This window comes from Chaetodon auriga, chromosome 22 (genome assembly GCF_051107435.1).
Source record: "Chaetodon auriga isolate fChaAug3 chromosome 22, fChaAug3.hap1, whole genome shotgun sequence".
NCBI lineage: Eukaryota > Metazoa > Chordata > Actinopteri > Chaetodontiformes > Chaetodontidae > Chaetodon > Chaetodon auriga.
The window spans coordinates 18,758,432-18,771,375 of NC_135095.1; the positions used below are offsets into that span (position 1 = coordinate 18,758,432).

At 45.9% G+C, this 12,944-nt stretch overlaps 1 protein-coding gene across 2 annotated transcripts; it reads right to left on the bottom strand.

Annotated features, from left to right (window-relative positions):
• Nucleotides 1–541: 541 nt before the first annotated feature.
• On the bottom strand, nt 542–9,725 carry LOC143314863 (ras-related protein Rap-1b). Of its 2 annotated transcripts, none has more exons than XM_076722134.1 (8): nt 9,640–9,725; nt 5,038–5,107; nt 3,994–4,062; nt 3,311–3,367; nt 3,036–3,176; nt 1,819–1,962; nt 1,276–1,368; nt 542–1,157 (listed from the first exon to the last, which is right to left on the bottom strand). In XM_076722134.1, exons 2-7 carry the CDS (start codon nt 5,092–5,094, stop codon nt 1,282–1,284), a joined length of 555 nt encoding a protein of 184 aa, XP_076578249.1. In that variant the 5' UTR covers nt 5,095–5,107; nt 9,640–9,725; the 3' UTR covers nt 542–1,157; nt 1,276–1,281. The 2 variants fall into 2 exon arrangements, with proteins under 2 accessions (XP_076578249.1, XP_076578250.1); XM_076722135.1 differs by having other exon boundaries at nt 1,020–1,157; nt 5,038–5,110; nt 9,640–9,711.
• Nucleotides 9,726–12,944: the final 3,219 nt, after the last annotated feature.

Here is a 12,944-nt window from a genome sequence, read left to right on the forward strand (position 1 = left end):
TTATTGTTAACCTTTTGAAACTCATGTTAGCATTGTTACCTTTTTCTAACTCACAAGCTAGCTCACAGCTAGCTGACAAGCTAGCTCAGAGCAACAACCACACATTTGTTTTTTGTAAATGTATTTTAATAGCTGTAAGGCTAGTGAGGTAAGCTATAAGTACACATTAGCTGGACTATGAGCTTGCCCTTGTGAACAGCTGCCATCAATTTCTTTAGGGATACACTAATAATGCTAACATCCCGAAAATTTGCTCACATTGTTTCTAATGCATTTAACTAGCTGCTAGGCTAGTAAGATAGCCTAAACCTACGTAAGCTAAGTACACATTAACTTCTTTAAAAATATGCTAATCAAGTCAACACCAAACAAAAAGCAAATTTGGATAATTAGCATTATCTCAGAATGTGACCCATTCACTCCCGTAGCTGTCAGCTAACTTCAGCTAGCTCAAAGCTTCCTGCGCAGTGAGCTGACTGGATGACCTGCTGCGCCCCCTAACCCCCCCCACCCCACCCCCACCCCAAAAATCAAAAACAAAAACATTAAGTGACTTTTATATCTTTTCACACAGAAACATAATAATAATCACTGTATAATAACCACGGTATGGATCCACAGGTTCTACCAGGGCCAAACACACAAAGTCAGCCATGTTAGCTGTGACATCAGCAGGGTAACCGTGGCAACAACATGGCTGACAGCAAAGTGGTCAAACCGCGTGTGAATGGCTTCAGACTGCTGGAAAACAAGAGAAAGGAAAGAAACATTTCAAATTAAAAGCAAGGAGCCACTCCCCAGCGCAAAATGGCCTAGCAGAGAGCATGATGGGAACCGTAGTTTAAATCTGGGCTGTTGTTTGGACAGCCCCCATTCCTGCAACAGCAGAACCGTTATCTTCTTCATCATCATCATCATCATCATCATCATCATCACCGCCGCTGCAGTCTTTTGAAGTTTGGTCTAAATGTTTCCAAGGCAACCGTCTCCGTCAGACAGTGTGGTGAGGGGATGGGAGGTGTGGTCGTCACGGGAACAGAGGTCAGAGGTGGCTGATGTTGATGATGACGCGGTTGTGTGAAATGGGCGTGGCCAGCCGGAAGATGTGGTGTGATTGGTTGGTTGGTTGGTTGGTTGTCGGTCAGGTGAGCAGAAAACTGGAGAGAGAGAAGAAAAATGTACAGTTTGTATGAGATGAAATGAGATAAGATAAGATAAGATGAGATAAGATGAGATAAGATAAGATAAGATAAGATGAGTAAACTAACGACCGACCTGTCATTAGAGAAGTTGACAGTTGGACTTTTTGCGAGCTTTCCCAGGAACTGGACTCTTCCTGTTAATCTGTCGCACAAGGTCATAGAAGATCTGCACACACACACACACACACACACACACACACACATCAGTACTTTGGGGTAAGTATCTCAGATATCTTTAAGTTGTTGCTCTGAGGACTGGTACTGGTCCGTGGACTGGGAGTTGAGAACCTCTGTCTTAAAGGACACAGTCCGGACGAGACACGTCCACTGAGGACACGCTGCACTGCCTGAAAACCAGGCTCGAAGCGAGCGAAGGAGCGTCAGTGTCTCATGGTGTTGTTCATGAGCGAGGGTGGTCGTGACCACGAGAATGTGACTGTGGATACCAGCCGATCAAACTGGTCTCCCATGCAGGAGAGCTGGGGTCTCCCATTAGAGGCCAGCACCTGAAGTGCTGGTGGGATGTGACGATATAACTCTGACCCGGCAGAACTGGTCCTGGTTTGGGTCTCAGTTGATTACCTGTCGTGTGTGTGTAAACAGCGTGTGTGCTCACCTCGTTGACGTTGATCTTGCTCTTGGCTGAGGTCTCCAGGAAGGCGCAGGAGTTCCACTGGCGGGCAAGGCCGATGCCCGACTCTTTGGCCACGACGCGCTCCACCTCCAGGTCGCACTTATTCCCAACCAGGATCATGGGAACCTGAAACGCCACCCCGAATAGTCACACTCACACTCGTGCATTTCAACACAACTCGCTCAGCTCGCCTTTCTGACGTACGCAGACGATTTAACAACCACCTTTCAAAGCAGAGGCATTGTGGGAACACCTGTTGACGGCTGTGATGTATTTAACAGCAGAATGGGACACTTTGTTCTAACCGTGGTCACTTTTACCTCACTTGAATTTTCATTTTATTGGTCCATCTAAACGCAGTCCCACAGGTTGGCCAGCAGGTGTCACTGTTTACATCCTATCACACTGAACCAATCAACCACTTTCAGCTCGTTCAAGGTGGCTGAACGTTTGAAAACCTTCATTTCATCACCAGGTAAACTGAAGCTGTTGACTGCTGGTCAGACAAAACAAGCGGTTTAAAGACGCGACTTAAGGAATTTTGATTTTACAAACCAATGAATCAATGAAAGGATGCGATAATGAAAGCAGGTTTTTATCTTCACGGCCTGTTTAACAGGTCAGGAAACACTGCAGTGCTGCACGTTAAAAGCACCACAAAGCACTCAACGCACATCAAGAGTCACCCTGAGGCCGAGTCTCTGGGCGCCACTTCACTCCATTCATCGCTCCGAGCCGTCTCATCCTGCACCCTGTCTGAGGCTGTAACGTCTTAATCCAGCAGGGGGCAGCAAAAGGATAAAACTCTGAGGCTCATTTGCCAGTTTATTAGGTACACTGAGCTAAAACGAACTCAATCTAACAGAACAATCCTGCAATAAAAAAAAAGCTTTTCTCTGTCAGGCAGCTCGCTTCATATCTTCATATCAGGATGGAAGTTAGTGGAAAAACAACCTCAGTGCATATTTATGTTTCCAGCAGCCCTTAATGAACCCCATATCCCATAATCCTTAGAGCCTGGCGGGCTGATTGGTTAGATTACAGACGAGCATTCTTCAGACCGATGGAAGAAATGACAGGAGTTTGTGCTCAGTCACAGAGTTAAGACAGGAAGTGACATCATGACATGGTGTTTCTGATCTGTGTGTGTGTGTGTGTGTGTGTGTGTGTGTGTGTGTGTGTGTGTGTGTGTGTCGTACATCCTCGGTGTCCTTCACTCTCAGGATCTGCTCTCTGAGGTCCTGAAGGTCGTTGAAGGTCGACTGAGCCGTGATGGAGTAAACCAGAGCGAAGCCCTGACCGTTCTTCATGTACAGGTCCCTCATCGCCGTGAACTGCTCCTGCAGACAGACGGTCACACAGACAGACAGGTGGTCGGTCGGGGGGGAGACACATGCACTATGTGGACACACTTGGACACTTCTGTCTGGTCTTTATCTGTTTTTCCTGGTTAGAACAAAGAGTGAGATCTTACTGTTCCTGCGGTGTCCAGGATCTCCAGCATACACTGCTGTCCATCAACCTCCACTTGCTGGAAAGAGACAGAGACAGAGGACAGAGGACAGAGACAGAGGACAGAGGACAGAGGACAGAGACAGAGGCAGAGGACAGAGACAGAGGACAGAGGACAGAGGACAGAGGACAGAGGACAGAGGACAGAGACAGAGGACAGAGGACAGAGACAGAGACAGTGTCCTCAGCGCTTCACCAACAAACTTACCATTTCATCATTTTAGCTTTTTTCTCATAACTTCAATTTATTTTCTCACAATTTCAACACTTTATCTGATAAATGATTAATTTTCACGTTTTGTCTGTTTTTGTTTTGTTTCGCTTTGTTTTTTGGCAAAAATGAGCTTCCGTATTCTCCTTCCTCTACATTTACTTGTTTCCTGCTATTGATGTTTCTTCTTCTTCTCCTCATTCTTGTCTTCTCTTTCTTCTTCTGATCATTTTTCTTCCTGTCTTTCCTTCTTGGTCTTTTCCTCCTCATCCTTCTTCCTCTTCCTCTCCTCCTTGCCTTCATATCATGTGATAGGATGGTTAGCAGCTAATGTTAGCATTCGCCCCCTGGGAACCAGCGGCTGCTGTCTCACATCACCCATATAGACGGACGTGTGAGGACAAGGAGAGACAGACAGGCTGAAGCTGTCTTACCTTCCTGTAGGAATCCTCTATCGTCGGGTCGTACTTCTCCACAAAGATTCCCTGAACAAACTGGACAGTCTGGAGACAGACAGAGAGACAGGCAGAGAGACAGGCAGAGAGACAGAGAGACAGGCAGAGAGACAGAGAGACAGGCAGAGAGACAGACAGAGAGACAGACAGGCAGAGCGATAAAGAGAAGTAGGCCAGTAGTGTTAATGGAGCTCTGTTCTTTTCTCTATTGGAAGTCATTAGAATGGAATTAATGTGACACACTGACACGTCTCCATTATATCATCTGGAGTAAAGCACTTCATTGTAGTGAGACTTACACTGTGTGTGTGTGTGTGTGTGTGTGTGTGTGTGTGTGTGTGTGCGCAGTGGAAGGAACAGAGCGATCAGTCTGCATCCATTTTCTGGGGGAATTTTAAGTGAAAAGTCGTCCGTCTGCACACGGAGACAAACTGTCCTCAGAAATACATATTTATGGTTTTATCCATGAAAAGCAGCAGTTTACAGGCGAGTCTGCGCAGCCAAAGTTTGTTCAAACCCAAAGAACTTCTTTACATTTTCAGTTGAGGTGCCGATCCCAAAGTTTACAAAGACAATAAACACGTCAGGCTGAGTGTAGAAGGTCTCGGTTCAATGCTTCCTTTGATGAAACGACAGAAAAACGTCTCGCTCACGGCGTGCGTTCATCAATCTGAGTGCAACGAAATAGTTTAAGTTCAAGGTGGACAGCTGAACACATCAGGTGTGCGTGGAGGATGAGGAGGCTGTAACCTTCCTCACGTTCAAACTAACAGAGTTGTTTCAGCTGCAGCTCTTTTGACGACGTCGACTCACTCTGAGCTTCAGCGCCACCTGCTGCTCATCTCCATGAACCAACAAAGCTGAGCATCTGTTGGGACTATTTTCAGCGGCGGATGAATCCACGTTTAGTGCTGTAATGAGTGTTTGTGTGTGTGTGACTGAGTCTGGATGAACTACAGTGTGTGTGTGTGTGTGTGTGTGTGTGTGTGTGTGTTCATGGCGATGGAGAGTTCGGTGACTTACCAGAGCCGACTTTCCAACTCCTCCTGATCCTAAAACAACCAGTTTGTATTCACGCATCCTGACTGTCTGTCTGCTGGGCGAGAGACACAGAGAGAGAGAGAGAGAGAGACAGAGAGAGACAGAGAGAGAGAGAGAGACAGAGAGAGAGAGAGAGAGAGACAGAGAGAGAGAGAGACAGAGAGAGAGAGAGAGAGACAGAGAGAGAGAGAGAGAGACAGAGAGAGAGAGACAGAGAGAGAGAGAGACAGAGAGAGAGAGAGAGAGACATAACCATGTTACTTCACTCCTGGATATCATTACCCAGCAGCCAATCACAGAGCAGCATTACTGTAAGATCCACCTGCAGCTACTATGCACCTGGAGCTGTAAAACTATCAATTACACACACACACACACACACACACACACACACACACACACACTTGCTTTCATCACTTGTGGGGACATTTGCATTCATTTCCTGGAGGTTTGCCCCTAATCCTAATCCTAACCCTAATCCAAGTCTTCATCCTAACACACACACACACACACACACACACACACACACACACACACACACACACACACACAAATACACAGATGAAGATTTCCTCTCTCTCACTGGGAGGGAATAATTACCCATCAAGCATCTGGGTGTGTTAATTAAAACAGAGCAGTCACATGATCGCACAGCTGGCGGTGATGTCACAACTGTGGAATCCTTCCTGGTTACTGTTGCTATGCGACCTCCTGTGCGTGTATAAATGTGTGTGTGTGTGTGTGTGTGTGTGTGGTCATGGAATACTCACATTGTGGGGACAAAACGCAGGTCCCCACAACATACTGGTTGTGGTTTTGGGTCATTCTCCAGGAAATCAATGTAAGTCTGTGTGTGTGTGTGTGTGTGTGTGTGTGTGTGTGCATACCAGTCATGCCTCGCTGAGTCGTTTGCAGCAACAAGAAGCAACATGACGGAGACAAACACACACACACACACACACACACACACACACACACACACACACTCATCTCTGTTAATGAGGGTCTGCCAAGGTTACCATGGTGATGAGATAAGTATGTCTGTGAGTGTGTGTGAGTGTGTGTGTGTGTGTGTGTGTGTGTGTGTGTGTGTGTGTGTGTGTGACTAAACAGGTGGTGTGAGGACCAGACATTAACATCTCGCTCTAACTGCCATGTTTCCAGGGTGCAATTTTACCCAGAATCCTCAGTTTCTGGACCATAAAGTGACGTGAGGACGACGTGAGCTCGACAGCCTGGACTTCAGGACGGACGCTGGAGACACGTCAGGCTGCCACTGAAATCCATCAGGACAGAAACAGGAAACACTTTGGAGCAGCTCAGCGTCCTATTGGCTGTCACACATCAACGAGTTTCCACTTAGCAAACACAGTAAGACTAAAATAATCATCATCAACAGAGAAGCTGCCATGTTCAGAGTGTGAGCGAGCGCGACGGCCTCAGTCTGTGACAACATGTTTTCTTCTTCTTCTTGTTTAAATGCTGAGTATTTTCTTCATCGACCATCTTGTTTACAAGTTAATGATCTCTGTGTGATGAGAATCGTGATGCTGAGGATGGACGCAGGGGGAAAGTGAGCCGTTTACATGTGGAGTGCTGTTTGTCTGCTTGCCAGTGAACGCATCACCAGAGGTGGATTTCGTGCCCGCAGGGCTGAAAAGGGCCCGCCTCACTTCACCTCTCTTCAGTTTGACGCAACAAGTCCGGACAAATTCAGGGAATCGCAGGAAGTCACGAAGAGAAGCAGCCGCAGGCGAAGCTGACGAAGGCAAAACGTGCAACGAGCGACTCTTCATCAACTCTGCTTCGGTCTGATCCTGAACCCCGAACCTCCCACTGCGACCTTCACGACTCCCCGGTCCCTCCCTGAGCGACCCTGGATCTGGATTCTGGATTCACGTGAACTGAACATGCATGACACAGTGCAGGAGTACTGCATGAAGTATCACATTAGAGTACTCAGGTTACTTCTTTGTTGTAAAAGGTAGTTTAACATGTTTCAGTGATCACTTATTTAGTAACGTGTTCAAATAAGAAACCTGTTCATGTTACAGTGTTTCTCTGTTTCAGCTCATTCAGCTTTTGGTTTCCGTCCTCCTTCCTGGTGGAAGGCGTCCAATCACACGGCTGCGTCAGGGTCACGTGTCGCTCGAGGCGGAGAGGACAGCCTTTACGTCGTCGACGCGTGGATGAAGGGACAAAAACATGAGAGTGAAGCAAAGTGAGCGTCAGCAGTGAAGACGGTTTCTGCTCATGAGCTTCAGGTAACTCGACGTTTTCACTGCAGCTGAGCTTCAAACAGCCGCCCGAGCGGCGCCTCTCCACGAGCGTCCCATCAGAGCCGCTTGTGTCACCTGACCAGCCAAAGCCTAGTCTCCGCTCTCTTTCAGCTGGTAAAGTCTTTGTGGTTTTGACACTTTCACGTGCGACAGCGTCCTCCACTGCAACAGCAGAGACGCCTCATCAGACGAGCAAAGACGAACTTGATGAGTGAACGCCTCGTCCATCCGGCTCAGACGGCACATTCATGTTTGCTGCTCACTGATGGACGAAAAAGTGTCCAGACGGACGTCTCCGTGTCAAACAACGATCTAAAACTCATCATGAGGTCACAACAAGTCGAGCCGGACGCCACATGGTCACATGACCTCATCTCAAACAGGGATAAACTGTCCAATAATAATAAATCCTGCACAGCTGAAACAACCAGTGATAAAAGAGATCATTTTAATGATCAATTCATCGTCAATTTCTCTGACAAAAATGTGAAATATTGTCTGTTTCCAGCTCCTCCAACGTGAGGATTTTGTTTGTCATGTTTGATATTAACTGTGACGAAAGCATCAGCTGTTCATGGCTGCAACTAATAAATCGTTTCATCATCGATGAATCAGATGATTGTTTTCTTAATTAACTGATAAAAATTTGGTCTAAAATGCCAGAAAATAGTGAATAACTAAACTTTCTTATGAATTTGTGATTATATTAAATCTATCTGAGACGCCACGAGACGACTAACAGGATGAAAAACTCAAAGTTTTTTAAACTAATCTTTTTTTTTTTACAGGAAAAAAACTCAGGCCTCTAAAAATGACTGAAATGAAACAAGACGACACAAAAATCTGTCTTTGGATGAAGTGGTGGACACACGAGTGTCTTATTCATTCATTCATTCATTCATTATTCACATGAGTCTTATTCAAAGTGCTTCTTATCCTCAAAGGCTCTTTGATGAGCCTTTAACTAATGATTATGATTTATTAATCTGCTCGTTATAGTTTCTCACAGTCCAAGGTGACACCTTCAGACCAAAAGTCCAAAAGTACAAATATTCAGTTTTTAATCGCCTTAGACAAAGAAACTGCACAGTCGAGGAGCTGGAACCAGAGACCAGCTTTGGCTCTTCTGCCAGAAATGTTAATCAAATATCAACATCGCTGCCAAATGCCAATTAATTTCTGTCGATCGATAACTGGTCGATCAGTTCAGCTCTTCCTGCCGGCGGCCTGAGTTTCGTTTAAAGGCGTCAGAGGGTAAAAGGGCTGGAAACACTCTCCAACATGCTACTGGTGCATTTAGACATTTAGGCTGAGAAATTCAAGAAAGTTCTAAACATGTCAAGCAGACAGGTTTTCATCATCCACCTCACTTCAAACACTCAGTGTTTCTCTTCACAGCATCAGGATCATCACCATTCATCACTCACATCAGGCTGATCGACACCCAGGCTGAGTTTCACACAGATAATCTGTACTGCTGTGTTCACAAAGTGTGTAGTTCTGCTTTTTCCAACAGGCACCGAATGCAGCATAATGTTAATCTGCTAAAGTAAAGTTGGTGGAGGAGAAAGATGGACACACAAACACACACAGATCCCTGAGTCAACCACAACTAGGTGGGGCCTGTCAATACTCAGTGTGTGTGTGTGTGTGTGTGTGTGTGTGTGTGTGTGTGTGTGTGTGTGTGTTGCTGACAGTACAACAGCAGAGGAATAAAACCAAGCCTTGTCTGTACACTACAGTCAGACAGACAGGTAGACAGACACGCAGAGAGGGAGACAGGTTCCTCCAAACTCCTCAACTCCGCAGCTGGTAGTAAGTTACTTCCTCTCTTTTTTCCTCCAGCGGAGCAGCGGGAGTTCCGCAGCTCTGTGGCCGCCTCAGAACGCTCCCTACACGGCCAGCTGTGGCAGAAGGCCCCGCTGCCGAGAGGACGGGAGACAAACGGCAAGCTGGAACACACGGACCTTTGCGGACGTGGGACAGGCGGACGGACAGACAAACAGCCGCCATGATGTCCCCCGGCTGTCTGTCTGCATCTAATATTAACAGTATTATTATTAACGGAGCTGCTGTCTGTCTGCCGCTCCGTCCGTCTGTCTGTCTGTCCGCCGGTCGCTTCCGCAAACCCAGCCCAGCTCGGCACGGCACCGGCCTGTCTCCCTCCCTGTCTGTCCCCGTCTGTCTGTCACGATGCGTCCCGGTCCGTCCCGGGTAAAGCTACATCTACATGATGGAGGGAAGAAAGAAAAGAAAAGAGGAAAAAAGGAAAAGAGAGAAAAGAGAGAAAGGAAGCGGTACTCACAGTCATCCACCCGTCCGCTCCGCTGCTCTCTCTCTCCCTCTCTCTCCTACTCTCTGTGTATGTCGCTCTACCAGAGCCGCTCCCTCCTGCTGCCGCTGCGCGCTGACGTCAAGCTTGACGCGATGAACGTCAGTATTTCCTGTCAATTCTTTCGAAATAAAACCCTAAACAAGAGGATAAAATATCTTCAGTCCAAAATAAAACGATTAGCCAATCCGTAAATAGCAAGGAATCAGAAGACTGTGATGTGCGACTGAAAGCTCGGGAACAAAAGAACACGTTAACCTTCAATAAAGATTATTTTGTCAAACTAGTAACTCCAACGTAAAGACTGTATTTTCATGTTCACAGCACTCGAAAAGTAAAAAGAATTTCCGATCAGTATTTTCTAAATAAAAGTCAAGCATAGAAACATTTATTACAATAGATAATCAGACATGTCTTACTGTCACCATACATGAGAAGAAGAAAATTGCAAGAATGCATTCATACCAAGTGTGCTTTTAGCAGAACTTCCGCCTCAGTTTCAGAATAAAGGCCCTAAGAAAATGTTCATGAGGCTTGCCAAGTCAAAATTGCTTTTATTTTTGAAAGTCGATCAGCCTTACATCCTGTTTCACTCTAACCTCATTTTGGTTCGGCTGCTCGTTTCTTGTGGCGTTTCAGCTTCCTGCAGAGCAGAAACGGGACATTTCTCTGCTGTAGTTTCTTCTTCACTGGAACAAAACGACAAAAACATCACGTTCACTGCTGCCTCTGCTGCCTTGCTCAGCGGTGCCAGGGCAGACAACAGTAACATGAAAAATGCATATTTGTATTTTAGATGACATTTAGAAATAATTATGCATCCACAGGATTTTTCTCCTAAGAGCAAAAAAATGATTGATTATGACCCATTTAATCACATGTGTCCAACATGTCTTTCAGGCGTCCATGTTTTTGGGCCCTACAGCAGGAACAGTAGAGGCTTCCTCTGTCTGAACCACTCATTTCCTGTTGGCGTGACAATAATTTAATGATACAGCTTTTTGAGACGTTACACATTTCATTGTACCGTGTTTGAGAAATATTTCTTCATCATTGATGATGAGGATCAGAAGCCACGTTTGGATTGTCAGATCAGAGTCCGTCTGTCAGCGGGTGTCAAAGTGGTCATTTGGCCCTCGCCATGTGCTTTTGTTGCTTATGATGTCACATGATGTCGTCAGTATTTTCCTCTCCTATTCGCTGCAAGAGGTGTCTGCTCACACTGGAGGTCAAAGGTCAAAGCGAGTCCTGAGGTCGGCGAAGGCGAAGAGAGCTGAATGTTAAGACTGCAGAAGTCAAAGAGTGTGTGTGTGTGTTACTGTGGAGTCAGAGAGCCAGTGAGCATGTCAGAGCGTGTTGACGCGAACACGCCTCCACACACACACACACACACACACACACACACACACACACACACACACACACACACACACACGGCAGTTTTTACTACAGTCAGAGATGCAGTGTTGTGAAGCCACACCCAAACAGGAAGGAGTCACCAAGAATAGAGTCACCCCCCCACCACACCCGACCCCCCCACCCAACCAGCTTCCCTTTCACTGACACACTTCCTCTATGTGTGAACTCCAATCAAAGTTCTGTAAGTACACTTTACTGCTGAAAAACATAAGTAAAAGCACTAATACCACAGTGTAGAATTACTCTGTTACACGTCAAAGAATACAAGTATTAACACTTGAAGTACAAAAAGTAATAGTACTCATTGTGCAGAATGGTTTATTCCAGAATCATTATGTATTTTATTTACTGTCGGGTAACTGAGTTCAACAAGGGATCAATAAAGTATTACTTAGCATTGTTATCCAGATGAATACTTTTATTTCCTGATTATATTTTGTATTATTTTTCTGCAAAGTAACTAAAGATATCAAATAGTGGAGGAAAACGTACAAGGTTTCCCTCTGAACCGTAGCAGAGGTATAAAGTAGTCAAAAGTGGAAATACTCAAGTAAAGTACCTCAAAATTGTACTGAAGCACAGTTCTTGAGTGAATGAGCTGATTTTAGCTCAGTTTTGGTCTCCACCAGCTCAGCTGAGGGAACATTTTTCTCTTCAGCTGCTAAATGTTTCACTCTGTCTGCTGTTTGCTGCTCATCAGGTAGCGCTCAGTAACTTTTCAGTTTTTTCTCTTAAAATGGCGCCATGAGAGCGCGGAGACTCAACCACAGCAGCCACGCGGTCTTCAGACTGAACGGTGAGCTGAAGCTCCGTAAAGCTCCGTAAAGCCGAGGAGAGCTGTGCTATCAGCTGATGATTCTGACTGTCACGTCGTGACAAAAATATCCATCAAAACAGCTTCTGAGGGTGTCTGGCGAGCTGCAGGTGGGGCGCTCTCATTGGCTGGTGAGTGATGTGCCGGTGAGTTCTAAATGTTTCTGAGACGGTCGTCCTTCCTGTCAGTTCTGAAAGCGTTTATTTTTGGAGGTTTGGTCTCCAAAGACATTCACAGCGTCCCTCCATCAAAGAGGACAAACGTCACGCGTGTCAATGATCAGCCAGACAAACTCATCAATTCAGCCGCTGCTCGGAGACGAGATCAACCAGCGTCACTCGGTTTGTTTGCTCTCTGACCAGCTTCTGCCTCATTGAAGCAGCCAATCGCAGCAGAGCTTCGTACTCTAAACAGGAAGTTGTTTGATTCTTACCTGTGAGTCTGGAGATACACCTGGCGCCAGCACATCGCAGCCGTAACGTCACTGGAAGCTGAAGAACCCTGAACCGACGTTCTCAGGGAAACAAGAAGAACCTGGAAACCTGAGCGCAGGGCACAGTGTCAGTACATGTCATACTGCAGTACTGATACCTCTCTACTCCACAGAACTGCATTCTGGCTCCCTCTGCTGCTACAAGTTATACTTCGACTACTGCAAACAGACATCTTTAAACCTGTATTACCTTTAAGTATAGTATAATCTGGAGGTGGAATGTAGCTAAATACAAACTTGAGGTACTTGAACATTACTTGAGTATCACTATTAAATACTATTTTGCTACTTTTACTCAAGGATCTAAATACTTCTTCCAGCACTGCTGTGACCACATCTCAGTTCAGACGAGTGGAAATACTCTTCACCTCAGGTCTAAAGTCATGCTAGCTGCTCCATGAGCCTGTGTATTAGGAAAGCTAAAGGCTAACATTAGCATGCTAAAATACTGTAGTTTACCAGGTATACACAAGTTATGCAGCAGGCTACAGCTTGAGCTAATCTTTGTTTACGTTCTGAGACGCTGGCACAGTTAAATGTGGCTGAATTAGC

Coding starts and splice junctions, on each gene's coding strand:
- LOC143314863 (XM_076722134.1), bottom strand. CDS start 5,094: ATGCGTGAATACAAACTGGTTGTTTTAGGATCAGGAGGAGTTGGAAAG. Junction 3,177..3,310: donor TCCTGGACACCGCAGGAACA/GTAAGATCTCAC, acceptor GTCTGTCTGCAG/GAGCAGTTCACGGCGATGAG. Junction 1,369..1,818: donor GCAAGATCAACGTCAACGAG/GTGAGCACACAC, acceptor GTGTGTGTGCAG/ATCTTCTATGACCTTGTGCG.